The sequence below is a fragment of the Notamacropus eugenii genome, chromosome 2, assembly GCF_028372415.1.
Source record: "Notamacropus eugenii isolate mMacEug1 chromosome 2, mMacEug1.pri_v2, whole genome shotgun sequence".
Taxonomy (NCBI): Eukaryota; Metazoa; Chordata; class Mammalia; order Diprotodontia; family Macropodidae; genus Notamacropus; species Notamacropus eugenii.
Window position 1 is genome coordinate 114,324,959 of NC_092873.1, and position 27,850 is coordinate 114,352,808.

Consider the following 27,850-nt stretch of genomic DNA (forward strand, 5'->3'; position numbering starts at 1 on the left):
GATCTCAGCGCCAACACTAGCACCAGGGTAGTGGCAGTCACTGTTAAAGAAGATGTTGCTTCTGGAGCCCTACACTTAACAATGAGTTCAAAAGGCTGGGGAAAGGAGCAAATGGGGAAAAAGAAACAGACTATAGATTCCTAGTTTCTCAGTGAAGAGGCATTTTCTTACACCATTGGTGTCAAGGAAGATCAAATATAAACAGGTAGAAGAAGACAACAAAGTCACAACTCCTGCATCCAAAGCCTCCAAGAAATTGGTCTCAGATGAGGATAGAACTCAAAAATCAAGGAAGAGAACTAGGGGAAAAATTGGAAAGAGAGATGAGAGTGATACAAGAAAATCATGAAAAATGAGTCAACAGGTTGTTAAAAGAAATCCCCCAAAAAATGATGAAGAAAATGACACCTTTAAAATTAGACTAACCTCAATGGCAAAAGAAGTCCAAAAAGCCAACGAGGAGAACAATGCCTTGAAAAGCAGAGTGGGCTAACTGGAAAAAGAGATACAAAAACTCACTGAAGAAAATAATTCTTTAAAAATTAGAATTGAGCAAATGAAGCTAATAACTTTATGAGAAATCAAGAAATTATAAAACAAAATGAAAAGAATGAAAATATAGAAGACAGTGTGAAATATCTCATTGGAAAAACAACTGACCTGGAAAGAGACCCTGGAGAGATAATTTTAAAATTATTGAACTACCTGAAAGCCATGGTGAAAAAAAAGAGCCTAGACATCAACTTTCAAGAAGTTATCAAGGAAAACTGCCCTAATATTCTAGAACAAGAGAGGGAAATAGAAATGAAAAGAATCTACTGGTCACCTCATGAAAGAGATCTCAAAAGGAAAACTCCTAGGAATGTTGTAGCCAAATTCTAGAGTTCTCAGATCAAGGAGAAAATGTTACAAGCAGCCAAAAAAAAAAGAAAAACAATCCAAGTATTGTAAAAACAAAATCAGGATAATACAAGATGTATCATTTTCTACCCTGAAGTATCTGAGGGCTTGGAATATGGCATTCCAGAAGTCAAAGGAGATAGGATTAACACCAAGAATCACTTACCCAGAAAAACTGAGAATTATAAATCAAGGGGGATAAATAGAACCTTAATGAAATTGAGGACTTCTAAGTGTTCTTTTTGAAAAGACCAGAATTGAATAGAAAATTTGACTTTCAAATACAAGAATCACAAGAAGCATGGAAAGGTAAACAGGAAAGAGAAGTCACAAGGGACTTACTAAAGTTGAACTGTTTTCATTCCCACATGGAAAGATGATATTTGTAACTCATGAGACCTTTCTCAGTATTAGGATAGTTGGAGGGGAATATATGTTTGTATATGTATATCTGTATATATGTGTAGGTATATGTATGGAGAGACAGAGGCAGAGGGCACAGGGTGAGCTGAATATGAAGAGATGATATCTTTAAAAGGAAATTAAGTGTTGAGAGGAATGTACTAGGAGAAAGAGAAAGGGAGAGGTAGAATGTAGTAAATTATCTCATATAACTGAGATAAGAAAGAGCTTTTACAATGAAAGGGAAGAAAGGAAAGAGAGAATAAGTGAGCCTTTCTTTAATCAGATTTGGCTTCAGGAGGGAATAACATACACATTCAGTTTGATATGGAAGTTTATCTTACCCTACAGGAAAGCAAGGAGATAAGGGAATAAGAGAGAAGGGATCATAGAAGGGACTGCAGATTGGAGAAAGGGGTATTTGGAAGCAAACACTTTGATGTAGGGACAGGTCAAAGGAGAGAATAGAATAACCAGAGGGTGGGACAGGATAGAGAGAAATATAGTTAGTCTTTCACAATATGATTGTTATGGAAGTGTTTTGCACGACCACACATGTATAACCTATATTGAATTGCATGCCTTCTCAATAAGGGTGGATGGGCAGGGAGGAAGGGAGAGAGTGTGGAACTCAAAGTTTTAAAAATGCATCTTAAATTTGTTTTTACATGCAACTACAAAATAAGATATATAGGCAATGTGGTATAGAAATCTATCTTGCCTACAGGAAAATACAAGGGAAGGGGATGGGGGAGTGATAGAAGGGAGGGAAGATTGGAGGAAAGGGTAATCAGAATGTATGCTGTCCTGGGGGAGGAGGAGGAGGAAAGATGGGGACAAAATTTGAAATTCAAAATTTTGTGGAAGTGAATGCTGAAAGCTCAAAATAAATATTTTTTTTTTAAAAAGAAATAAAAGAACAGGGATAGATTTTGAAAAAATAGATGGTATTGCCACTAGCAAACTATATAAGATGACAAGGGACTTAATATTAGACTGAATATGGAAGTAAGAACTGCACCTACAGATCTTCCTGAATCATTGTAAACAAGTTTGTCACACCTGCAGGGAGAATAGGAAATTGGCCAAGCCCCAGTTTAGATTAAAGAAGTATGCAGATGAGATTACAGACCTCATATCAGTTTAAGTATATACTGGAAAAATTGAATCAACTACTGTAACTAGGGTATTAATAGATACTGGGGCTGGGGCCTCTCATATAGGGAAACCCTGCAGTAAGGAAGATAGGAATTAATGCAGTTCCAGTGGGTTCATGGACTTCAGGGGCATGGCTGACATTATATTTACCCTGCTTCTGGTTATTGTCTCCTTATTCTTTTTTGACTTTTGTCTGTTCAACATATTTGCTAGATTTGTGTCCTGCAGGATTAGTGCCTTCCACTTGTAGATGACTGACTACTTAAACTGGATGTCACTCTTTGTCTAAGACTGTGATATCTCAACTCTGGACCAGGCATCGACCAGGCTCCAGATACCAGCTAAAGAATTGACCCCTCGAATGGGACCTCCTGAGGTAGAGACAACACTGCAGCCAATCTCAGTAGGAAGTAATTCTAAAAGAAGAGAATTCCAACCTTTACCTGAAGGGATGTTGGGTCTCATTCATTTGAGGAGATAATGATGGGATGCTTGTGCTCAAGCCTCCATCCTAAGATATTGTTTTATGTGTTTATTTTGTGTTATCCCTGTTATATTGTTGTGAAATTATGTTGATACCTGTTACCCCTAAACTCCCAATGACTTATTAATGGATACAAAAGATCTTGCCCCCAAGTGTAATGGCCAAATGAAGACCTTCTCTGTCCCTTAATAGGCCCATGTGACCTATTTTGAGCTCTGGCCTAGTCCCTAGCTTGAGTCACATGGAGCCAATGGGAGGAGGAGCTTGCTGAATGGGTGGAGCAGGAAGGGTGGAGCTAAGAGACTGTGAAGCAAAGCTGGGAGAGAGAGCAGGCAGAACAGAGCAGAGCAGCTGGCATCAGTGAGAGAGAGTGATCTTCCCTAAGGAAGCTTGTTTTGGGGAAGACCTGAAAGAGGGAAGACTTGGGGATGGTCATGCTCCCTGCACTGAAAATATGTATAGATTTCTTTGTTACTATGATGAACTTAGCTTTCTGGTGCTTGAATAAATGTCTTGATTTTGTCTTTGAGGAAGAGAGTTTAATTTTTGCAAAATTTACCCTATGCATATACCCTATATGCATGCATGTCCATAGTGGAAGAGCACTATCAATTGCAATCCCAAGGGATGAGGGACCCTCCATGGGTAAGAATCAGAGTACAGAACAAGAGAACAGAGATAACACATTTCTCCAGATCATACCCCATCTTGAATGCACCAAAAATTTCTAAACTTCCAGAACTAGTGCTGAAAAGATCAGTGTGAAAAAGCCAGAGGCTTGAAGCAGAGCCCCACCTTCCCATACCAGGATCAGAGCCAACATTAATATAAAGTTCCAAATCAAGAAATAGGGTTCAAAAGTGAGCAACCAACAGCAACAGCAAAAAGAATTTGAACATGAAAACTTACTGTGTGACAGGGAAGATCAAGACACAAACTTATAAGAAAATAGTAAAGTCAAAATGTCTACAAGCAAATCTTCAAAAGAAAAAATGTAAATTTGACACAAGCATAAAAAGAATTCCTGGAAGAGTTTTAAAAAACATATTGTCACAATCAAATGAGAGTGGTAGAGAAGATATTAAGTCAATAAGTGAAAGCAAGGAAAGAAAATTATGAAGATAATTAATAGTTTGCTAAAAGAATCACAAAAAATAGTGAAGAAAATAACACCTTAAAAGCAGAAATGGCCAAATGGAAAAAGACGTACAAAAGTTAACTGTGAAAAACAGTTTCTTAAAAATTAGAATCAGGCAATTAGAAGTTAATGATCTGATGAGACATCAAGAAATGATCAAACAAAATCAAAAGAATGAAAAATAGAAAAAATATGAAATATCTTTACGTAAACTGACCAGGGAAAAAGACAGGCATGATAATTGAGAATTATTAGATTACTGGAAACCATGATCAAAGAAAGAGCCAAGACAACATATTTATCCAGGAAAACAGTGCCAATGACCTAGAACCAGAGAGTAAAATAGAAATTTTTTCTTTCTTTCTTTTTTAATAATTATTTTATTTGTTTTCTATACATCTTCTATAATCACCTCCATATATCTTAGACTTTTTCCCCTTCTTCCACCTCTTTCCCTCCTTCCTCCCCACTCCATCACCAAGATGGCTTTCAATCTTATATTGTTTCTACGCATACATTCCTCTTAAATACAATTTCAACATAGTCATCTTGAATAGAAGAATTAAAATGAATGGGAAAACCATAAAACAAAACAAGATATAACACAAAAGAAAATGGTCTGCTTCATTCTGTGATCCAATTCCATGGTTCTTTCTCTGGATATGGAAAGGGTTTTGCCTCAAAAGTGCACTGGGAATTTTTCAGGTCATTACATTGCTATGAAGGACTAAATCTACCAGAAAAATTCCTCACACACTGTGGTTGCTGTGTACAGAGTTCTCCTGGTTCTGTTTCATTCACTCAGCATCAGTCCATATAAGTCTTCCCAGGTCTCTCTGAAGTCTTCCTGTTCATCATTCTTATAGCACAGTAGTATTCCATTATATTCATATGCCACAACTTGTTCAGCCATTCTCCAAAGGGATGGACATCCCTTGGATTTCCAGTTTTTGGCCACCACAAAGAGACCTGCTATAAATATTTTTGTACAGTAAAATAGAAATTTAAAGAAGCCGCCAATCACTACCAGAAAAAGATCCCAAAATAAAACCTCCCAGGAATATGATATCCAAATTCCACAACTCCCAAATACTTTGAGAAAATTCTTAAAACACCATTCTCATATCATGGACTCACAGTCAGTATCATGCAAGATTTAGCAGCTAACACATAAAAGAAGCAAAGTTCTTAGAATATGATACTCTGGAATGCAAAAGAGCTGAAATTACAACTGAAAATAACTATCCAACAAAACTGAGTATAATATTTCAAGGAAAAAAATGGATATTTAATGAAATGGAGGACTTTCAAGCATTCCTGATGAAAAAACCATAGTTGAATAAAAATTTGATTTGAAAATACAAGATTCAAAAAAAGCTTGTAAAAGTAAACTTGAAAGAAAAAATCATAAAAGACCCAAGATTAAACTGTTTACCTTTCTATATGGGGAGATTATATCTACCTATCTATATGTATATAGATATATAAACATCTATCTATCTGTCTATCAATCTATCTATCTATCTATCTATCTATCTATCTATGTGTATATATATATATATATATATATATATATATATATATATATATATATATATATATATATATATATATATGTAATCTGCTAAACCATTATTGAACCAGTTAGAAGGATTCTACATAGAAAGAAGGTCCAGGAGTGAATCAATTAAATGCTGTAAAAAAAAAAAAGAATGCATAGGTGAGAAAGAGAGATGTCTGGGGAGAAGAGGGAAAGGAGAGGAAGAATATGGAAAATTATCTCACATAAAAGAAATTCTCACAGAAAAGCTTTTGCACTGAAGGGGAAAATGAGGGAAGGGAAGTCAAAAATATTAACTTCATTCACATCTAAATTGGTTCAAAGAAAGGAAATATCTAATGCCCAATTGGTAATAGAAATCTTACCCAATACGCAAGTAGGAGTCAAAGGGGAGAAGATGAAGCAGGGAAGAATGAAAAAAGTGAGGGCAGATAAAAAGAAAACAGACTTTTGAAGAGGGATCAAATAAAAAGAGAGAATGAAGGAAAAAACAGAAGTAAATAGAATGGAGGGAAATATACACTTAGAAATCGTAACTGTGAATGGGAATGGAATCAACTTATTTATAAAATTGAAATAGATAAGAGAAACCAGAAACCAATAATATTCGGTTTACATGAAACATGCTTGAAACAGAGATACATACCTAGAGGTAAAATAAAAGTCCAGAGTAGAATCTATCATGCTTCAATTAAAGTAAAAAAAAAAAATACAGGGATAACAATCATGATCTCAGACAAAACAAAAGCAAAAATTGAGCTAATTAAATAGGATAGGGGCAGTTAAATGGCTCTATGTGACCCAGAGTAAGTCACTTAACCTGTTTGTCCTAATCCACTGGAGAAGGAAATAACAAACCACTCCAGCATCTTTGCCAAGAAAACCCCATGAACAATATGGTTCACAGGATCACAAAAAACCAGATGTGACTAAAATAGTGAACAGCAGAGGCAGTAAGCAAAGAAATTATATCTTGGTAAAAGAAATCATGGACAATGAAGTAATGCCAACATGAAACATATATGCACCAAATAACACAGAATCCATAATCTTTTCTTTTTAATTAATTTACTTTTAGTTTGCAGCATTCACTTCCATAAGTTTTTGAGTTTTCAATTTTCTCCCTTTGCCTCTTCTTCCCCCTCCCAAGATGGCATGGAATCTGATGTAGGCTCTACATACACATTCATATTAAACATATTTTCACATTAGTCATGTTGTAATGAAGTATTAGAACCAATGGGAGGAACCACAAGAAAGAAAACAAAACAACAAAAGAAAAAAGAGCAAATAGTTTGATCTGATCTGTATTCAGACTTCATAGCTGTTTCTCTGGATGTAGCTTTTTCTCTGCATTTTCCAGCACAAGTTTTTTGGAGTTGTCTTAGAGCCTTGCATTGCTAAGAAGAGCCATTAGTCATCACACAATGTGGGTTCTTCTCACTTCACTCAGTATCAGTTCATATAGGTTGCAAAGAATCCAAATTCTTAAAGGAAAAGTTAAATGAACCATAGGAGAAAATGAAACTTACAACTATGCTAGTGGGGCACCTCAACTATACCCTCTCAGAGCTAGGTAAATCTAACTATAAAATAAATTCTAAAAAGAAATCAAGGAGATGACTAGAATCTCAGAATAGTTATATACAATAGTCCTTTAGAGAAAATTGGGGAGGGGGAGTGGATCTCCAGTCATCTTGATTTATATCTTGCCACTGGAACCAGATGGTTCTAGCAGAGAAAGTGAGGCTGGAGGAGAAAGTACTCCCTCACATCCAATTCACTTGTAATGTGAAATTTTCCTGGTGCCATGGTCCTCATGGAGAACAAAGGACAAACCACAACCTGTGGCTGCCCCACTGGGGACCAACTAGCCAGTTCTTGGGCAATACAGCTCCTCCTTCCCTTTCTTCTCCCTTCTTCCTTCCCTTCCCTTCTCTTCCTCCTTCCTCTCCTTCTGCCCACATAGGGTATCATACCCTTCCTTACTTGTGGATGCTCTGCTGTAATAGTAATTTAAAATGGAAATATCTTTCTGATTAATTAATAAGTCCATATGATCTGGAAGCCTGGGTCACATGTGGTGGGAAGAGCTTGCTGAAGAGGCAAGAACAGGAAGCGTGGAGCAGAACAAGAAGGTAAGTGAGTGAGTGGGGTCAGGTCAGAGGGGAAAGAACACGGGCCAACTCACTCATTGTGACAGTTGATAGTGAGAAGACCCTGGCTGAGGGAGGGGAGGTTTGAGACTGACACATTGTGACAGTTGATAGTGAGAAGGCCCTGACTGGGGGAGGGGAGGTTTGAGAATGGCTGTGCCCCCTGCTGTGATCGTATTTATTAACTTCTTTGTCACCATGACAGATTTGCTTTCTGGTTCTGGGATTTGGCTTTCTGGTGTTTAAATAAATGTTTTTCTTCTACCTTCTGAACGGAGAGTCTTTTACACTTTGCAATTGAGAACTACGCTGGCATATTCATAGTCACCACCAGTACTGTGAAAATTGCCTTGCCGATACATCTGCCCAGAAGAATGTAAATTTTGATCACTGAAACCTCCCAAGATATCCTGAGTTTTATGGGTAGATTTCTTTCTTCACTCTGACTTTCACTGATTGGCCAACAATAATTCCCAGCCCAAGCCCCTCTTAATGGTCATTGGCCGGGCCCTGATTGAATCAGTAAATCTAAATAGCAATTGTTTCTGTTTTGGTTGGAAACCTTGAGGGTCTTCCCCTCCCAGACTGATTTTTTTACCAGGTTTAAAAGGCAATTCTTTGTCTTATTTCTTACCTAACCTTAATCACTGAATGGGAATTGCCCCAGTCAAACTGAGACTCAGGAAAAAACTTAGCCTAAAAAGAACAAGGGTTTCCTGCTGCATTTAGAGCCATCTCCAAGCAGCTGGATTTATATATTGCCACCAGACCCAGATGGCTCCAGAAGAGGAAGTGAAGCTGGTGACTTGGCATAGCCCTCCTTCCCTTAAATCCAATTTATTTCTTGTCTTCTTTAAAAATGAAGGACAAAAAAGAAAAAAACAGAGAAAATTGAATGGTAATAGAAAAGAGTATGGCTTTTTTCCCAGCTGTAGAGGCACCTTCATAAAAATTGGCCATATAGGAACCAAGATGGAGGAGTACAAAGATAAACATATGCTAGCTCGAAACCTACAGCCCATAAAATACCTGTAAAGAAGAACTCCCAACAAATTCTGGAGCAGCAGAAGCCACAGAACAATGGAGTGGCAGAGATTTCTGTTCCAGAGAGACCTGAAAAACCGACGCAAAAGGTCCATCGTGCCCTGGATGGGAGCAGAGCCCAGCCCTGCCTTGGCCACACAGCACCAAGAGGAACAGATCCGAGCAGGCTTCAGAGATGGAATCTCCAGTGGCCAAGCAGATCCCTACACCCACAGGTGCCAAAGGTTGGTGAGAGAGTCTCTTTGGCTGGCTGAGAGGGGAGTGGGGTGTCTCCATAACTCAGGCCCCCTTGGGAGGCAGTAGTGGAGGCAGCAGCAGACAAGGGCTCCCAAAGCAGGCAGGAGCTCAGATCCATTGTTGAAAGTCTCTGCATAAACCCCCTGAGGGAACTGAGCCCTGTGTGGCTGCCCTGCCCCCACCTGAGCACCTGAACTTAATCTCACACTGAATAGCAACCCAATCCCTGCCGAAGCCCTAAGGCTGGGGAGCAGCATTTGAATCTCAGCCCCCAAGCCCTGGCTGGGTGGATCTGGAGGCCAGGTAGATGTGGAGAGGACACTCAGAAGTCAAGTCACTGGCTGGGAAAATGCCCAGAAAAGGGGAAAAAAATAAGACCATAGAAGGTTACTTTCTTAGTGAACAGTTATCTCCTCCCTTCCTTTCTGATGAGCAAGAAAAATGCTTACCATCAGGGAAAGACATAGAAGTCAAGGCTTCTGTATCTCAAACATCCAAAATAAATATTCCATGGGCTCAGGCCATGGAAGACCTCAAAAATGATTTTGAAAATCAAGTTAGAGAGGTGAAGGAAAAACTGGGAAGAGAAATGAGAGAGATGCAAGAAAAGCATGAAAAGCAGGTCAACACCTTGCTAAAGGAGACCCAAAAAAATGCCAAAGAAAATAACACCTTGAAAAATAGGCTAACTCAATTGGCAAAAGAGGTTCAAAAAGCCAATAAGGAGAAGAATGCTTTCAAAAGCAGAATTAGCCAAATGGAAAAGGAGGTTCAAAAGCTCACTGAAGAAAATAGTTCTTTCAAAATTAGAATGGAACAGATGGAGGCTAATGACTTTATGAGAAACCAAGAAATCACAAAACAAAACCAAAAGAATGAAAAAATGGAAGATAATGTGAAATATCTCATGGGAAAAACAACTGACCTGGAAAACAGATCCAGGAGAGACAATTTAAAAATTATGGGACTACCTGAAAGCCATGATCAAAAAAAGAGCCTAGACATCATCTTTCATGAAATTATCAAGGAAAACTGCCCTGAGATTCTAGAACCAGAGGGCAAAATAAGTATTCAAGGAATCCACAGATCACCGCCTGAAAGAGATCCAAAAAGAGAAACTCTTAGGAACATTGTGGCCAAATTCCAGAGTTCCCAGGTCAAGGAGAAAATATTGCAAGCAGCTAGAAAGAAGCAGTTCAAGTATTGTGGAAATACAATCAGGATAACACAAGATCTAGCAGCTTCTACTTTAAGGGATCAAAGGGCTAGGAATATGATATTCCAGAAGTCAAAGGAACTACGACAAAAACCAAGAATCACCTACCCAGCAAAACTGAGTATAATACTTCAGGGGGGAAATGGTCTTTCAGTGAAATCAAGGACTTTCAAGCATTCTTGATGAAAAGACCAGAGCTGAAAAGAAAATTTGACTTTCAAACACAAGAATGAAGAGAAGCATGAAAAGGTAAACAGTAAATAGAAATCATAAGGGGCTTTACTAAAGTTGAACTGTTTACATTCCTACATGAAAAGACAATATTTGTAACTCTTGAAACTTTTCAGTGTCTGGGTAGTGGGTGGGATTACATACACACACGCACACGCAAACACACAGAGCACAGAGTGAATGGAATAGAATGGGATCATATCTTAAAAAAATGAAATTAAGCAGTGAGAGAGAAATATATTGGGAGGAGAAAGGGAGAAATGGAATGGGGCGAATTATCTCTCATAAAAGAGTCAGGCATTACCGCTAAGCTCGGGGATAAAGGCCTCATTTCTAGAATATATAGAGAACTGATCCAAATGTATAATCATACAAGTCATTCCCCAATTGATAAATGGTCAAAGGATATGAACAGGCAATTTTCAGAGGAAGAAATTAAAGTTATCTATAATCATATGAAAAAATGCTCTAAATCACTATTGGTTAGAGAGATGCAAATCAAAACAACTCTGAGGTACCACATCACACCTATAAGATTGGCAAACATGACAGAACAAGAAAATGATAAATGCTGGAGAGGATGTGGGAAAGTTGGAACACTAATTCATTGTTGGTGGAGCTGCAAGCACATCCAACCATTCTGGAGAGCAATTTGGAACTATGCCCAAAGGGCTACAAAAATGTGCATACCCTTTGACCCAGCAATATCGCTACTAGGACTATATCCCCAAGAGATCATAAAAATGGGAAAGGGTCCCACATGTACAAAAATATTTATAGCAGCATTCTATGTAGTTGCCAAAAACTGGAAGTCAAGGGGATGTCCATCAATTGGGGAATGGCTGAATAAATTATGGTATATGAATGTAATGGAGTACTATTGTGCCATAAGAAATGATGAACAAGAAGACTTCAGAGAGGCCTGGAAGGACTTATATGACCTGATGCTGAGTGAAAAGAGCAGAACCAGGAGAACTTTATGCACAGCAACAACCACAGTGTGTGAGAGTTTTTTCTGGTAGACTTAGATTTTTGTAATAACACAAGAACTTCTTACCAAAAAAAAAAAAAAAATCCCAATGGAGGATCTCAAGGCAAAATGCCTGCCACACTCAGAGAGAGAAATATGGAAGTCACTCACATATTGTAGCAGATCATGTTTGTGTATGTGTATGTGTTTGTGTATCATGTTCTGATTTGTTACACGATTTCTTTCATTTATCTTAGTCTGACTACATAGCATGACTATAGTGAAAATATACTCAATAGGAAAGTATATGTAGAATCTATACAGAATTGTATGCAGTCATGGGGAGGGAGGGGGGTAGTGGGGAGTAGGTGGGGAGGGATAAAATCGCAATTGTATGGCAGTGATTGTTAAACATTACAAAATAAAAAAAAATAAAAATAAAAGAGTCAGGCAAAAGACTTTTTAGTGGAGGGAAAAAGAGGGGAGGTGAGAGAAAAATATGGTTTACTCTCATCACATTTGACTCAAGGAAGGAATAAAATGCACACTCATTTTGGTATGAAAACTTATATCACAATACAGGAAAGTGGGGGAGAAGGGGATAAGCAGGGTGGGGGGGGATGATGAAAGAGAGGGCAATGGGAGGAGGGAGCAATCTGAAGTCAACACTCTTGGGGAAGGACAGGATCAAAAGAAAGAATAGAAGCAATGGGGGGCAGGATAGGATGGAGGGAAATATAGTTAGTCTTACACAACACGACTATTATGGAAGTCATTTGCAAAACTACACAGATATGGCCTATGTTGAATTGCTTGCCTTCCCAAAGGGAATGGGTAGGGAGGGAGGGATGAAGAGAAGTTGGAACTCAAAGTTATAGGAACAACTGTCGAGTACTGTTCTTGCTACTAGGAAATAAGAAATACAGGTAAAGGGGTACAGAAAGTTATCTGGCCCTACAGGACAAAAGAGAAGATGGGGACAAGGGAAGGGAGGGATGATAGAAGAGAGGGCAGATTGGTGATAGGGGCAATCAGAATGCTCAGTGTTTTGGGGTGGGGGGAGGGGACAAATGGGGAGAAAATTTGGAACCCAAATGAATGTTAAAAGTTAAATAAATAAATTTTTTAAAAATTGACCATATATAAAGAAATAAAAACCTCACAACAAAAGGCAAAAAAGCAGAAATATTAAATGTGCCCCTTTCAGAACATAACATAATAAAAGTTATATTTAATAATGAGCCATGAAAGCATAAATTAAAAGTTAATTGGAAACTAAAAAAATCTAATTCTAAGGAATGAGTGGGTCAAAGAACTAATCATAGAAACAATATAATTTCATTAAAGAATGACAATGATGAGAAAATATTCCAGTATTTGTGAGATGCAGCCAAAGCACTATTTAGCTGAAAATTTATATCTCTAAATGTGTTCATTAGTGAAAATGAGAAAGAGCAGATCAATGAATTAGGAATGCAACTAAAAAATATAAAAAGAACAATTTTAAAATCTTCAATTAAAAACCAAAATGGAAATCATACAAATTAAAGGAAAGATTAATAAAATTGAAAGTTAAAAAATACTGAACTAATGAATAAAAATATTTGGACCTGATTTTATGGGGAAAAAAACAAAAAATAAACTATAGATAAATTTGATTTTAAAAAGAAGAAAACCAAATTACCAGTATCAAAAACTGAATGGGTAAATTCAATACCAATGATGATGAAATTAAAGTAGTTTTTAGAAGCTATTTTTTTCAAATTTATTCCAGTAAAGCTGACAGTCTAAGCTGAATGCTTGCATATTTCCAAAATATAAATTGCCCACATTAGCAGCAGATGAAATATGATAATTAACCTTTTTTAGCAAAACAAATTTTATGAGCAATAAATGAGTTTCCTAAGAAAAAAATCATCAGGACCACATGGATTTACAAATGCATTCAAATATTTAAGAAATAATTAATCCCAATATTATATAAACAATTTGAAAAATACAGGTAGAATGTTATTTTTTTATGACATCAATATGGTTTTGATACCTAAACCAGGGATAACAAAAATCAAGATAGAGAACTATAGACCAATTTCTTTAAAGGATATTGATAAAAATTTTTAAATAAAATTCTAGCAAAGAGTTTACAGCAATATATCACAAAGACCATACAATATGACCAGATGGGATTTACACTAGGAATACAGAGCTGGTTCAATATGAGAAAAACTATCAGCATAATTCACCATAACAATAACCACAAACATCATATGATTGTATCAGTTGATGTAGAAAAAGGCCTTGATGAAATACAGCACGATTCCTGTTAAAACACTAGAAAGTATAAGAATCAATGGAGTCTTTCTTAAAATAATAAGCATTTATCCACAGCCAAGAGTGACAAACAAGAAAACTAAATGACTAGTCCAACGTCCATTGAGTAAGTACGTTATCCTAAGGATCTGATTGCAAATCTTTCTAACTCTTGGTCAAACACATTTTCCATTATACAATAATAGTTTCCATTGTACACAACTCCTATTTCATACCTAAGGTGAATATTGACAAATATAATACTCATATTGACAAAGGAATTGAAGCACAAGATAGTTGTGTAGATGATAAGATATTTTAAATAATTTTAAGCCTCTTGTCTCACCCATGATATGCCGAGATACCCTATAGATATGATCACTGAGAAGTAATAGAGGATGAGACAGGCAGTCTCTATGAATGATGATTGCTAAACACAGTCCTGCTTTTTCAAAATCAAAGAATCATCATGTTCCACTAGATAAATACCCACTGGTCTTGATTTTCATATCTGGATATATTATTAAATAAATGGCTGTGACCTTTTAGAAAATTAAGAACATGGTTTCACTAAAACCATTCTAGATTAAATTTACTTACTTTGTTATTAGTGTTATCATACTCATAGATTAAATAAATAATATTTAATAATAATATATAAGTAAATAATAGTAACAAGAAATAAGAACTATTAATTAAGTTCCTACAATTTACAAAGCCCTTTGCTGTGGGTCTGTGTAAAGGTGTGAACAGTGGAATGCTGAATTTCAGTGATACACATGACAAAGTATTTTAAAATAACTTTTTCAATGAAAAAGAGAAATATGAGCTTCAGGGCTACAGAATTATGTGAATTTATAGCTGTTTCAGCAGCATAATCCAAAGAGTATTCATTATTTTCTATGTAAGTCTCCAGTGCTATCCCATATGATTCTAACCTTAGCACACCTTATTCATCACTTTTATTACTGACTTGGATAGAGACACAGGATACATGTTTAGCAGATCTGGGCATGACACAAAATGTAAAGAGATTGCTAATACGTTGGGTGACAACATTGGGAATGAAGATTCTTAGAGGCTAGTGAAGCAAGAGTGACAACGCAAAATATGATCACTCGTGTGAGTCCTGAATTCAATCTGATGAGATTACAAGAAAATAGAGTTCTGTTAGAAAAGGGTGCCTCTCTTGGAGGATGTGACCCAATGCATTGAACTCTTCTGATTATTCCCAGTGCCTGAGATTGCTTCATGACCATTGGGTGACCAACATCTAAAACCCTGTTTCATAAGAAACAATCTTCTAAAACTAGAGCTTTTAGAAGATTTAAACTTCTTAAATAATAAGTTAAGAAAGGGTCAGTTAGATGGTACAGTGAATATATCCCCAACCCTGGAGAGAGGAAGACCTGAGTTCAAATCCAAACTCAGACACTTGATACTTACTGTGTGACCTTGGGCAAGTCACTTAATCCCAATTGCTTTGCCTTCTCCACTTCAAAAAAATTGTTACTAAATATTCAAAAAGTAATAAATTGATAAAGTCCTGTGTTAGATTCTAGGGATGTCCTAGAGTTTTCATTAAATACTGTTTCTACCCCTATAGTCCTCTCCCATCAGTAGGGGGATAGTGAACAGCAGGAGGACTTTCTAAGTATACAGAACAGTGTAATTAAAAGCATGGAGACAGAAAAGAGTCTTGGACATTCTGAGAGCAATGTGAGGTTCAACAGCTAGGTTGAAGAATGAAAAGGAGCAATGAGAGGATTGAGGAGACAAGATTAGACAGAAAAGCTAGTGCTAGGTTATATAGAGAAGACTGAATGCAAGATAAAGGAATACAAACTTTACTCATTAGGTTATATACAAATACTGGAGATTTTGAGTAGATAAGTGATATGAATAGTCATGTGTATAAGAAGTTCATCTAGCATCAGTATAGCATTTGTATAACATCTCCCAGGCACGATGAAAGGTGTTTTACAACATAGAGTCAAAACTCAGGAATTTGGGGACTATTGTTATGACACATGTGTAAAGATTTTTCCAAGGTCACAGAGCTAGTAAGTATCTAAAGCCAGATTTGAATTCCTGAATCCAAGACCAGCATTCTATTCACAGACCCACTTAGCTGCCTAGGGGGGTAAGAATAAAATGATAAATACAGTTTAAAAGATATAAAATAGGATAAGAGGGAAAATGTGCGGTGGAGCAAACATCTGATAGGAGTAAGAAATTGTTCAAACATAAGATTATCGGAGCCTACACAACAGTAGTAGCAGTGGAGAGAATAGCATATATTCTAGAGAAAGGAGGTGAAATATCCATGACTTGCCATCTGTTTGGATGTGAACAGTGAGGGAAAGAGAAAAATCAAAAAATCAAAAATCAGGGATTGCAAAAAGAAAGACCCAAAGATTTGTGATTCTTGACCAACTTAGGAAATGATTACTTATATTATCCAAATTAATGCCCTTATTCAATTCCATGTTGACTAAATTATCTAAAAATACTGTATAGAACTATAAAAAATAAAAATAAAATATCTGAAAGAACAAAATGTTAAGAATATCAAGGGAATCAATGATTTTTTAAAATGTGAAGAAAGGCAGCCTAGCAGTCAGTATCAGATCTCAAACTGTATTACAAAGCTATAATAAACTAAATAATCCAGTACTGGATCAGAAATAGAGTGAGGGACTATATTAGGCACATAATGTACAGAAGTAATTTTCCACAGTAACCTAGTATTTGATAAACCCAAACATCCATACTATTGGGGAATGAACTCATTGCTTGAGTAATGCTTATGGGAAAACTGGAAAGCAGGCTGTCAGAGACTAAGCACAGAGAAACACTTCACACTCTACCATTTTCCAAAGCTCAAAATGAGTCAATGATTTAGACATAGAGGGTGATATCTTAACTAAATTATGAGAGCATGGAAAAAATTACCTGTCAGATCTATGGATAAAGGAAGAGTTTATGACCAAACAAGAAACAGAAAGGATCATGAGAAATAAAATGAATAATTTTAATAACGTGAAATTTAAAAGTTTTTGTACAAAGAAGTCAATGCAGCCAAAATTAGAAAGCAACCAAGAAACTGGAGAGGAAGGTGGAATTTACAGTAATTTTCTCTGATAAAGACTTCTCTTCTCCAAATATATAATGTACTGACCCAAATTTATAAAAATAAAAGCCATCCGCCAGTTGATAAATGGTCAAAGGAAATGAAAGGGCAGTTTTCAGAAGAAGAAATGAAAGCAACCTGTAGTCAAATGGAAAAAAAAAATGTTCTAAATCATTATTGATTAAAAAAATGCAAATTAAAAGTACCTCTGAGATACCACCTCACAACTATCAGATTGGTTAATGTAACAGAAAATTAAAATGACAGATGCTAGAGGGGATCTGAGAAAATAGGTGCATTAATACTGGTGGAGTTGTGAATTGGTACAACTATTCTAGACAATAATTTGGAACAATGCCTAAAGGATTATAAAAGAGTGCATACACTTTGACACAGCAATACCAGTATTATGTCTGTATCCCAAAGAGATCAAAGAAAAGGGAAAAAGAGCTATTTGTACAAAAATATTCATAGAATCTCTTTTTGTGGGGGCAAAGTATTAGAAATTGAGGAGTAAGCAGAGCCAAGATGGCAGAGTAAAGGCAGAGACTCATCGGACCTCTCCTCCAAATCCCTGCAAATACCTGTGAAAAATGAAACAAATCCAAGAGCAGCAGAACCCACAAAAAGACAGAGTGAAACAAATTTCAAGCCCAACACAACCTGGAAGGTTAACAGGTCTGTTGCACCAGGCTGAGAGAGGAGCATAGTCTACTGCAGACCATGCTGTCACAGAACACGCTCCAGCAAAGGTAGAGCAGGCCTCAGAGAACTGAATAACTGGTGGTTTCCAGACTTTTCAACCCACAAGCACCAAAAGGTTAGTAGGAAAGGGCTGTCGGATCTAGGTGAGAGAGGAGCACAGTCCAGCCCTGGAACCAACACAGTACTGGCCCCAGCCAACCAGGAGCAGGCTTTGGGAGTGACTGAATCAGCAGCAGTGGTTGTGATGGTAACAGAGGCAGAAGCAACAGCTACTTCTGGAACTATCAGTCCACAGATGGTAAGGAGATGGAACAACTGGTCAAAAGGAGACAATAGGGGTCTCTTTGCAGACACTGAGGCAAGACTCTATTGCTTTCCCCTTGTGTGGTAGTCCTGGGTTGAGGAGGAACACAGGCATGGTAGAACTTGTGGCAGGAGTGGAGAGGGAGCCCTTCTCACAGTTCCCGGACAGAAATGAATGCTTGTGTTCACTCAAAGACCAGAGCACAGGCCAGGAGAGGAGTAAACATATCTCCTTAGATCATACAGTCTTGGAAGAACTGAAAATTTACAGGTCCTTAGAAGCATCTCTGAAAAGAGTTGCACAAAAACCCTGAAAATAGGAACAGTATACCCTCCACTCTGCAAACAGAGTCCTACCTTAACCAAGAATTAAAAAGTCAAGTAATTGACTGGGAAAATGAATGAACAGCTTACAAAAACCTCAGACTATAGAATCTTACTATGGTGACAAGAAAGGTCAAAACACACACTCTGACAAAAACAACAAAGTCATAGCTCCTACATCCAGAGCTTCAAAGAAAAATATGAATTGGTGTCAGGCCACGGAACAACTCAAAAAGGACTTTGAAAATCAAGTAAGAGAAGTAGAGGAAAAAGAGGAAGAGAAATGAGAGTGATGCAAGAAGGTAAAGAATTGAACATTGAGGGGATGCCCATCAACTGGGGAATGGCTGAATAAGTTGTGGTGTATAATTGTGATAGAATACTATTGTACTATAAGAAATGATGAGTAGATTGTTCTCAGAAAAATCTAGAAAGACTTACATGGGTTGATGCAAAGTAAAATAATGTATACAAAGTAATGGCAATATTGTAGGATGATTGGCTGTGAATGATTTAGCTAGTCTCAGCAATACAGTGATCCGTGACAACTCTGAAGGACTTAGGATCTATCCCCAGAGAAAGAGCTGATGGTGTCTGAATACAGACTGAAGCAAATTTTGTGGGTTTTTCCATTTTTTTTTTTGAGTTTTTTTTGTCCATGTTTTCTTTTAGAAAATAACCATTAAGGATATGGTTTACTTGACTACACGTATAGAGCCTGTATGGAATTGCTTGCCTTCTCAATGAAGGGGATGGGAAGGAAAGAAGGAACAGAATTTAGAATTCAAAGTTGTAAAAATGTTAAATATTGTTTTTACACGTAACTGGGAAAAAATTAAATACTAGATAAATACATAAAAAGAAAAGAAATTGAGGGGGTATCTGTCAACAGCGAAATGGCTAAACAAGTTGTGGTACATGATTGTGATAGAATACAATTGTGCTATAAGAAATAACAAGCAAGATGATTTCAAAAAGACCAAAAATTTTTACGAACTCATTCAAAATGAAGTGAGAGAACATCTACATAGTAACAACAATATCATAAAGATAATCAAATGTAAAATACCTAGTTTTTCTGATTGAGTAAGTAATCCAAGAAAATTCCGAAAGACTCATGAAGAAAATGCTATTTACCTCCAGACAGAGAACTGATGAATTCTGAGTGCAGATTGAAATACACTTTTTCATTTTATTTTTTCTTGCTTGTTTTGTTTGCAACATGGTTAATATGGAAATATGTTTTGGGTGACATCACCTGTATAATTGAAATAATGCTTGCCTTCTCAATGGATGGGTTAAAGACTGGACATGAAAGAATTTGGGGCCCATAATCTTTAAAACTGAATGTTAAAAATGAATGTATGAATAAACAAATTAATAAATAAAGTTTGTTTTATGTTCAAATGCAAATGGTAACTATGCTTATATTTTTTTCTTGACTCAGTACTCCAGAATAGGAAGGCATTTGGTGACTGTCTTACTAAACTGGAATTACTGATTAGAATGAATAGCAACTCATCCAGAGTCTGTAGACTATCAGGTGGGACTAAAAGTAGATGGAAACTGGTGCTGAAAATGTTGAACTTAGATTTGATAATATTTGGAGAAGGTTTCATTTAATTTAATAATGCATGCAATATGACCAATTGTACCTTCCATTTGGAGAGAAGACAGCTGCTAATATGGTATGATTGATGGTGCAGGAGAGAAATTCCTCATCTTAAATTGCCTCCCTCATCAGCCTGGAATAAAACTTTGACATTTTAGTCCCCAAATAACTTGGGGAAATTCAGGCATATCCTTGGAAAGCAATATTTAGGCTGCTTGCAGGCACTGAAAGGGAAATTGGGGGCATAGGTAAAGAAAGCATTACCTAATTCAAAATCTTTATTAGGGCTGTCCTTAGCCTTATCATAGTCCAGGATAAATTATACATAATAAAGTCTCAATTATTAAGTGCCTTCATTTAAGTAGAAATTATTTCTGCCCTCAGATTTGTGAAGAAAGAGGAAAACTGTGAGAAAATAAACAGAAGAATTTGTCCTATTTCATCTCTTTACATGCTTTTTTTAAATATAGGTCAATATTCTAACGGATCTGTGATCTTATTGACTTGGCTCCAACCTCTAATGATACAGAGAAAAACTTATCTCTCCTTGTTCATATTGTGCAACTCTTATCCAATTGCATCCTACAAGGAGGTTCATCCAATGTGTTGGGAGCCTCCCTAACATTTTCTTGACATTGATGGATACCAGTAGAAAATTAATGCTGCCTATTATTTATCCCTTGCCTTATAGTAGTTATACAATTTTCTGGTAAGATGCTTTGACAAAAGCACAGAATTTCAGAGTTGGAAAGGACCTTAGTAGTCCATACAACAAATAGCAAAAGAGAGTAAAATTATTTATTCCATTGTCTCACTTGACCTGTCTTCCTACAATAGTGTTTGCTCATGATTATCCTTTTCCCCAATTTGCTGTCCCTTCTAATATCTTCCCTCTCCAATCCCCTTTCCCCTTGCCTTCCTGCAGGGTGAAATAGATTTCCATATCTAATGGAGTGTGTGTTATTCCCTCTTTAAATCAAATTCCATGAGAGTAAGGTTCAATTATTTCCTTTCATCTCCCTCCATCTTCCCCTCCATTATAAAAGCTCTTTCTTTTTCTTTTATATGGGATGATTTGCTACATTCTACCTCTCCCTTTCTCTTACTCCTAGTATATTCCACTCAAGAGTAATTTATTTTTTTAGGTATTCTCCCTTCATATTCAGCTCACCTTGTGTACTCTGTCTATATATATACATACATACATGCATATATATGTATATATACACACACATATACATATATAATACACACATACACACCTATACATACCTACACATATATAATATACACGTAAATATATACCCATACACACCTACATATATCTATTCTCTCTAACTACCCTAACACTGAAAAAGGTCCCAGGAGTTACAAATAACATCTTTCCAGGTAGGAATGTGAACAGTTCAACTTTAATGAGCTCCTTAAGGCTTCTCTCTCCTGTTTACCTTTTCATGTTTCTCTTGATTCTTGTATTTGAAAGACAAATTTTCTATTCAGCTCTGGTCTTTTCAACAAGAATACTTGGAAGTCCTCTATTTCACTGAAAGACAATTTTTCCCCCAGAAGTATTATCAGTTTTGCTGGGTGAGTGATTCTTGGTTTTAATCCTATCTCCTTTGATTTCTAAAATATCATATTTCAAGCCCTTTGATCCCTTAATGTAGAAGCTGCTAAATCTTGTGTTATTCTGACTGTATTTTCACAATATTTGAATTATTTCTTTCTGGCTGCTTATATAAATTTCTTCTTGACCTGGGAGCTCTGGAATTTGGCTCCTATATTCCTGGGAGTTTTCATTTGGGGATCTCTTTCAGGAACTGATCAGTGAATTCTTTCAATTTCTATTTTACCCTCTGGTTGTAGAATATCAGGGAAGTTTTCCTTGATAATTTTTTGGAAGATGATGTTTAAGATCTTTATTTGATCATGGTTTTCAGGTAGACCAATTAATTTTTAAATTATCTCTCCTGGTTCTATTTTCCAGGTCAGTTGTTTTCCAATGAGATATTTCACATTGTCTCCTATTTTTTAGTCTTTTGGTTTTGTTTTAGAATTTCTTGGTTTCTCATAAAGTCATTAGCTTCCATCTGCTCCATTCTAATTTTAAAGAACTATTTTCTTCAGTGAGCTTTTGGACCTCCTTTTCCATTTGGCCCATTCTGCTTTTTAAAGCATTCTCCTCCTCATTAGCTTTTTGGACTTCTTTTGACATTTTGGGTGAGTCTATTTTTAAAGGTATTATTTTCTTCAGCATTTTTTGGGTCCCCTTTAGTAAGCTGTTGACTCATTTTTCATGATTTTCTTGCATCGCTCTCATTTCTCTTCCCAATTTTTCCTTCACCTCTCTTACTTAATTTTCAAAATCCTTTTTGAGCTCTTCCATGGCCTGAGACCACTGCATATTTTTTTTTGAAGGTTTTGGATGTAGAAGCCTTGACTTTGATGTCTTCCTCTGATGGTATGCTTTGTTCTTCCTCATTGGAAAGAATGGAAAAAAATACTTTTTCACCAGGAGAGTAACCTTCTATAATCTTATTTTTCCCGTTTTTGGGCATTTTCCCAGACAGTTACTTGACTTTTGAGTCCTTTGTCAAGTGGGGGATATACTCTAGGGATCTGTAAGTTCTCAGTTCCTCCAAGGTAGCACAGTCAAGGGAGAGGAGTTTACTCCTCTCCTGGTCTGTACTCTGGTCTGTGAGCAACTGTAAGCATGTTTTCTGCCCTGGAACTGCGAGCAGCATTCCCTCTCCACAGCCACCACCAGCTCTACCATGCCAGCCAGTACTCATCCTCACCCCAGGACTATCACTCAGGACTAAGATTCAGGTCAGCAGCTCAATTCCCCTGGGGTCTTTAGGTAGAGGTCTCCAAAAGTGCCACAGCCTGGGGCCAGGACTGGGGCCGGACCATGTTCCCCTCTCACCCAGGTGAAAGAGCTTTCTTACTGACCTTGGAAGCTGTTTTTGGTGTTTGTGGGCTGAGAAATTTGGGAACCGCAGCTCCTATCTGTGATTCTGTGCACTGAATCTTGCTCCAGTCCTGCCCATGCTTTGTGGTCTAGGTTGGGCTGTGGTGTGCTCTGAACCCAGTGTGATAGGCCTTTCCTGTCAGTCTTCCAGGCTGTCTTAGGCTGAAAATCTGTTTCACTCAGTCAATTTGTGGTTTCTGCTGCTCTAGAATTTGGTTGGGGTCATTTTTATAGGTATTTTATGGGCTATGGGAGGAGAGCTATAACAGGTCTGTCCTTCTACTTCACCATCTTGGCTCCACCCCAATTGTCTACCTTTACTATCTGTAACAGACAGGAATATCAAAATACAAGCTTTATATGTTCATCCAAATGCATTTTGAAATCTAGGCAATGGACATTTTTAATCCACTTAGTCTTTCTTGTGTAGATGGACAGGCTAAAACTCTTTTTAGTGATTATAGTAAATGTTTAGAGTTTGCTGCCTATATGACCTTCAGTCATTTAACTTCTCTAGACTTCAGTCTCCTTATCTACAAAATAAAGGAGTTGGAATAGATATCATTTCAAGTTTTAGCTGGAAATACCCATTTTATCTCTCTATGATATAGTTAAGTAGGTTGGGAAAACTTCTTAGACACACACACAGACACACACACACATATACAAAAAATGTTGTTGTTATTCAGTCATTTTTCAGTAATGTCCAACTCATCATGATCCCATTTGAGGTTTTCTTGGCAAAGATACTGGAGTGGCTTGCCACTTCCTTTTCCAGTTCATTTTACTGGCAAGGAAACTGAGGCAAAAGGAGTCAATTGACTTTCCCAGGGTCACACAGCTAACAAGTATTTGAGGACAGATTTGAACTCAAGGAAAGTCTTTCTGACTCCAGGTTCAGCACTCTATTGTGCTGTCTAGCTGTCCATATATACACACACATATATACATAAGTGTACATGTATAATACTTCTTTATAAGTGTTGGATATCAGACCCTTGTCAGAAACATTTGATTTTTCCTCAGTTTTTCCTCAGTTGATACTTTCCCATTTTATCTGATCTACATTAATTTTATTTCCATATTAGCTTTTCAATTTCAAGTAACCCCCCCAAAAATTTAAATTTTTGTTGTTCTCAATCCCTTGTTTTGCTGTTAATCATCTTTCTTTTTAACTGTAATTGTGAAAGTCATTCAGTTGTTTCCAACTCTTTGTGATCCCATTTGGTGTTCCTTGGCAAAGATATTAGAGTAGTTTTTCATTCCCTTCTCCAGCTCATTTTACCTATGAGGAACTGAGGCAAGCAAGATAAACTGACTTGCCCAGAGTTGCATAGCTTCTAAGAGTCTGAACTGAGATGTGACCCCAGGAAGATGAGTCTTTGTGACTCTACTTTACCACCTAGCTGCTCCAAACTGTAAAAGGTATTAATATTCTTTTTTATCTTTTTGCATATGATATATTCTTTAATATTTAGAGCATGGATCCAATCAAAATTTACTATAGCTAGGAAATATGAATCTAAACCCTTTCCACCCAATCTATTTGATAATTTCCCCAGCAGTTCCTGTCAAATAGGAAATCCATTATCAAGTAGTTTATATTCTTTGGCTTTTTATATGCTGCCATTTTTTAAGAATGCCCTTTTCATTAAAAATCTCTTCATTTTTGGCACCTGTTTTTTATTCAAGTGAACTATCTTCCATCCAGTTCACAGACGCTCCGTAGAGTATTTGCTCACAACTCTAGAGACTTTTATCTTCTTTATTTTCTTCTTCCTTCATAGTAAAAACTCACCATAAACTCACCTGTTCTTTTCATAGCTCAAGACTAATAATGACTCACTTGACTTAATAATAATAATAGCATATATATTACACTTCCAGGTTCACAAAGATTACAAATATTATCTCATTTGGTCCTCTCCACAAATCTATAGCTCCTACCTCCCCAGGCTGTTATGAAGATCAGATGATAAAATATTTATAAAGTGCTTAGCACAGAGTCTAGCACATACTAAGTGCTTAATAATTCCTTCCTTCTCTTTTTTATAAATGAGACAACTAAGTCAGACAAAGGATATATTTCTTCCTCAGGATCATATCACTAGTATGTGTCTAAGGCTAGACTTGAACTCATGTATTCCTGGCTCCAGGTTCAAAACTCTACATACTGTGACACCCAGCTGCCTATATATTGTCCATTTTTAAATTGTGCATCTAAGCATGAAAGTAATAAAGGAAAAAAATCTACATTTCTCGTTCCTAAGCTACCTTTCATTTAGTGGTAGACATGAAAGTCATTTAATTTTTTTTAATGTTGTATTTATTTTACTTAGCCAAAAGCATCTTCTCACTTTTCCTTCCCAACCTCCCTGAAATCAGGACACAAGAAAAGCAAAATTCATTGCAAATATGTATAGCCAATCAAAATAAATTTCCACAATCTACATAGATTTGGAAATCTTAACAACACTTAGCTCATGTAAAGGTCTTCTTGAATGAGAACATTCATTCTGCTGTAGAAAGGCCTTGAAAATAAATATGCAGAAAAAATCCTTTAAATATTTAGCCTTATTCTATCTCTGAAGGAACTTTCAAAAATTATATTTTAAAATGTTGTTTTGTATTCCTTCTCCTATTTTTAAATCAGTTCTTTGTTTTTTATTCAATTTATTTCAAATGAAAGTATTTTCTGAGAATCCTCATGAGCAGCATAGAAAATAAAAAGGCAAAAACAAATCACTGGCTCTGGAAACAGAAGACCTTGGTTCAAATCACACTTCTGATATTTGCTAAATACTCAGCCTTGGGCAATTCACTAAACCTATTCACTAATTTCCTCATTTATAGAATGAAAGGCCTGGGCTAGATAGCCTCTGAGGCCCCTTCCAGCTATTGAACTCTGATTTTATGATTATGACAAAGTTCTGGTTACTGTTACCTAGAATACTAAAGAGCAGAGTTGAGAAGTGATGGGTCATATAACCATCAAATTCTCATTTGGTGTGTTGGTCCTTCGTTGCCAAAGAAGACCATGCCATCAGAGAAATAATGACTAAGTTCAAACCTCACCTCAGACACTTGACACTCAATAGCTGTGTGACCTTGGGCACACAGCCTCATCCTGGGTCATCTCCAGTCATTCTGATGAATATCTGGTCACTGGATTCAGATGTTGCTGGAGGAGAAATGATTCTGGTGACCTGCACAGCCCTCCCTTGTCGGGGACTGAGGCCCCCCACCTGTACCTCCTCTAACCTGCTTGCTTTCGTCCAGCCTGAGAAGAAAAACCGCACCCCACGATCCCGTGGAGAGATAAGAGAAGGGACTGCCTGAGGCTATGCAAACATACCAATGCGGGACCTGGTGAAGCAGTAGATGTTATGTAAACACAGATAGCCAAAGTACGATGTCCTAAGATAGAGCTGGCCCACCACGGAATTTGCTTGGAATCTCTTTGTCTTTTCTCTATATAAGTTTGCAACCCTGATAATAAAATCAGACCTTGCTTACCACCCCTTTGGTCTCACTCCTCTTTTCACCCATCCCCTTCAGGTAGGCGTTCTCCTCGATCCCCCCACTCATACTGGCCCTGCAGGTCAGGGCAAGTGGCGCCCAGACGTGGGGCTCGAGGTCCGGACTTCTGCCAGGCGGACCAACATTGAGAGACGATTCGTCGCGACCCCTTCCTTCTCATCGCTCATGAAGAGCCCCTGCGTTTTGGTAAGTTGAGTTTCGTCCGCCTCATTCTAATCATGGGTTCCAACCTTTCCAAGGAACAGGTCTTTATCCATGACCTTAAGCATGCCCTTAAGGATAGAGGAGTTAAGGTTAAGAAAAAGGACTTAGTGAACTTCTTTCTTTTTGTTGATGAGGTCTGTCCCTGGTTTATTGTTAATGGGCCGGACATCCATCCGGGCAAGTGGCAAAAGGTTGGGAGAGAGCTTAATAAGAAATTGCAAACTGAGGGCCCGGAGGCCGTCCCCCCTTCTGTCTTTTCCTATTGGGGAATCATTAGAGACATAGTGGAATCCGCCTCCAGAGATCCGGGTGAGCGACAGCTCCTTTCGGTGGCAGAATTTTGCTTGCGCCCTTTGTCACGGGCCGCCTCTGTTAAGTCACTAGAGCGCCCCTTACCACGGGCGGCTCCTGTAAAATCACTACCTTCAATAGCCAAAAGTCCCCCAAGGCCCCCGTCCGTGGTCATTGATATTCCGCCAGAGCCACCAAAGCCCATTTATCCTCCCCTCCCTACAGGGCCCCGCCCTACAACCGAGTCCCTAACTTTCCCTATTATTACTAAACACAAGACCCCTCCCTTAAAGAATCCTGACCCTGATACGTTAGATCCTGGGGATGAAGCGGAACTTGAGGATGAGGCCGCCCGATATAATGATCCCGATTGGCCTGCTCTTCAACATTTGCTTCCTCCTTACTTATCCCAAACCTGCGCCCCTGTACTTTTGCCCCCTGTTCCCACTCCCTCGGTCCTTACCAATGCTAGACACCAACTTTCCACCCAGGTTAAGGAGCTCCGAGAAGTCTTAGACCTACAAAAGCAATATGTACAGCTCTCCTCGGAGTTGAGTTCCCTGCAGCACTCCCTCCAGAGCTCAGTCATTCTTTCTCCCAGTAAGCCTCAGTCGACCAAGGACCCGTCCAACAGGACTGGCGCTAAGACTAAAAACTCAAAAGAAGCGCAGCCCATGATGTTCCCCGTTATAACTCGGTCCCGCCGACTTGGGCCCCCACAAACCCCTGGGGCGGGTGAACTTACAGACTCCTCCGCGAGTGAGGGAGAGGAGGAGGAAGAGGAAAAGAATAAGGAGGAGGAGGAGGAGGAAGAAGAGGGAGAAGAAGGGCAGAGCAGTAGGAAGGCGGAACGGGAATGGCCGGAATACCGAAAATTGCATTTCAAGGGGCTTAAAGATCTCAATGCCGCTGTTAAGGCATATGGCCCCAATGCCCCTTTCACCCTCTCCGCCCTTGAGG

At 37.7% G+C, this 27,850-nt stretch overlaps 1 protein-coding gene across 1 annotated transcript in view; it reads left to right on the plus strand.

Annotated features, from left to right (window-relative positions):
• Positions 1 to 27,850, plus strand: part of LOC140522799 (uncharacterized) — a 42,884-nt gene that overhangs the window by 8,308 nt on the left and 6,726 nt on the right. Inside the window, exons 2-4 of the mRNA XM_072638053.1 lie at positions 2,751 to 2,863; positions 17,752 to 17,943; positions 26,336 to 26,581. Coding sequence (XP_072494154.1) covers positions 2,751 to 2,863; positions 17,752 to 17,943; positions 26,336 to 26,581 — 551 coding nt within the window. The remainder of the gene's footprint in view (positions 1 to 2,750; positions 2,864 to 17,751; positions 17,944 to 26,335; positions 26,582 to 27,850) is intronic.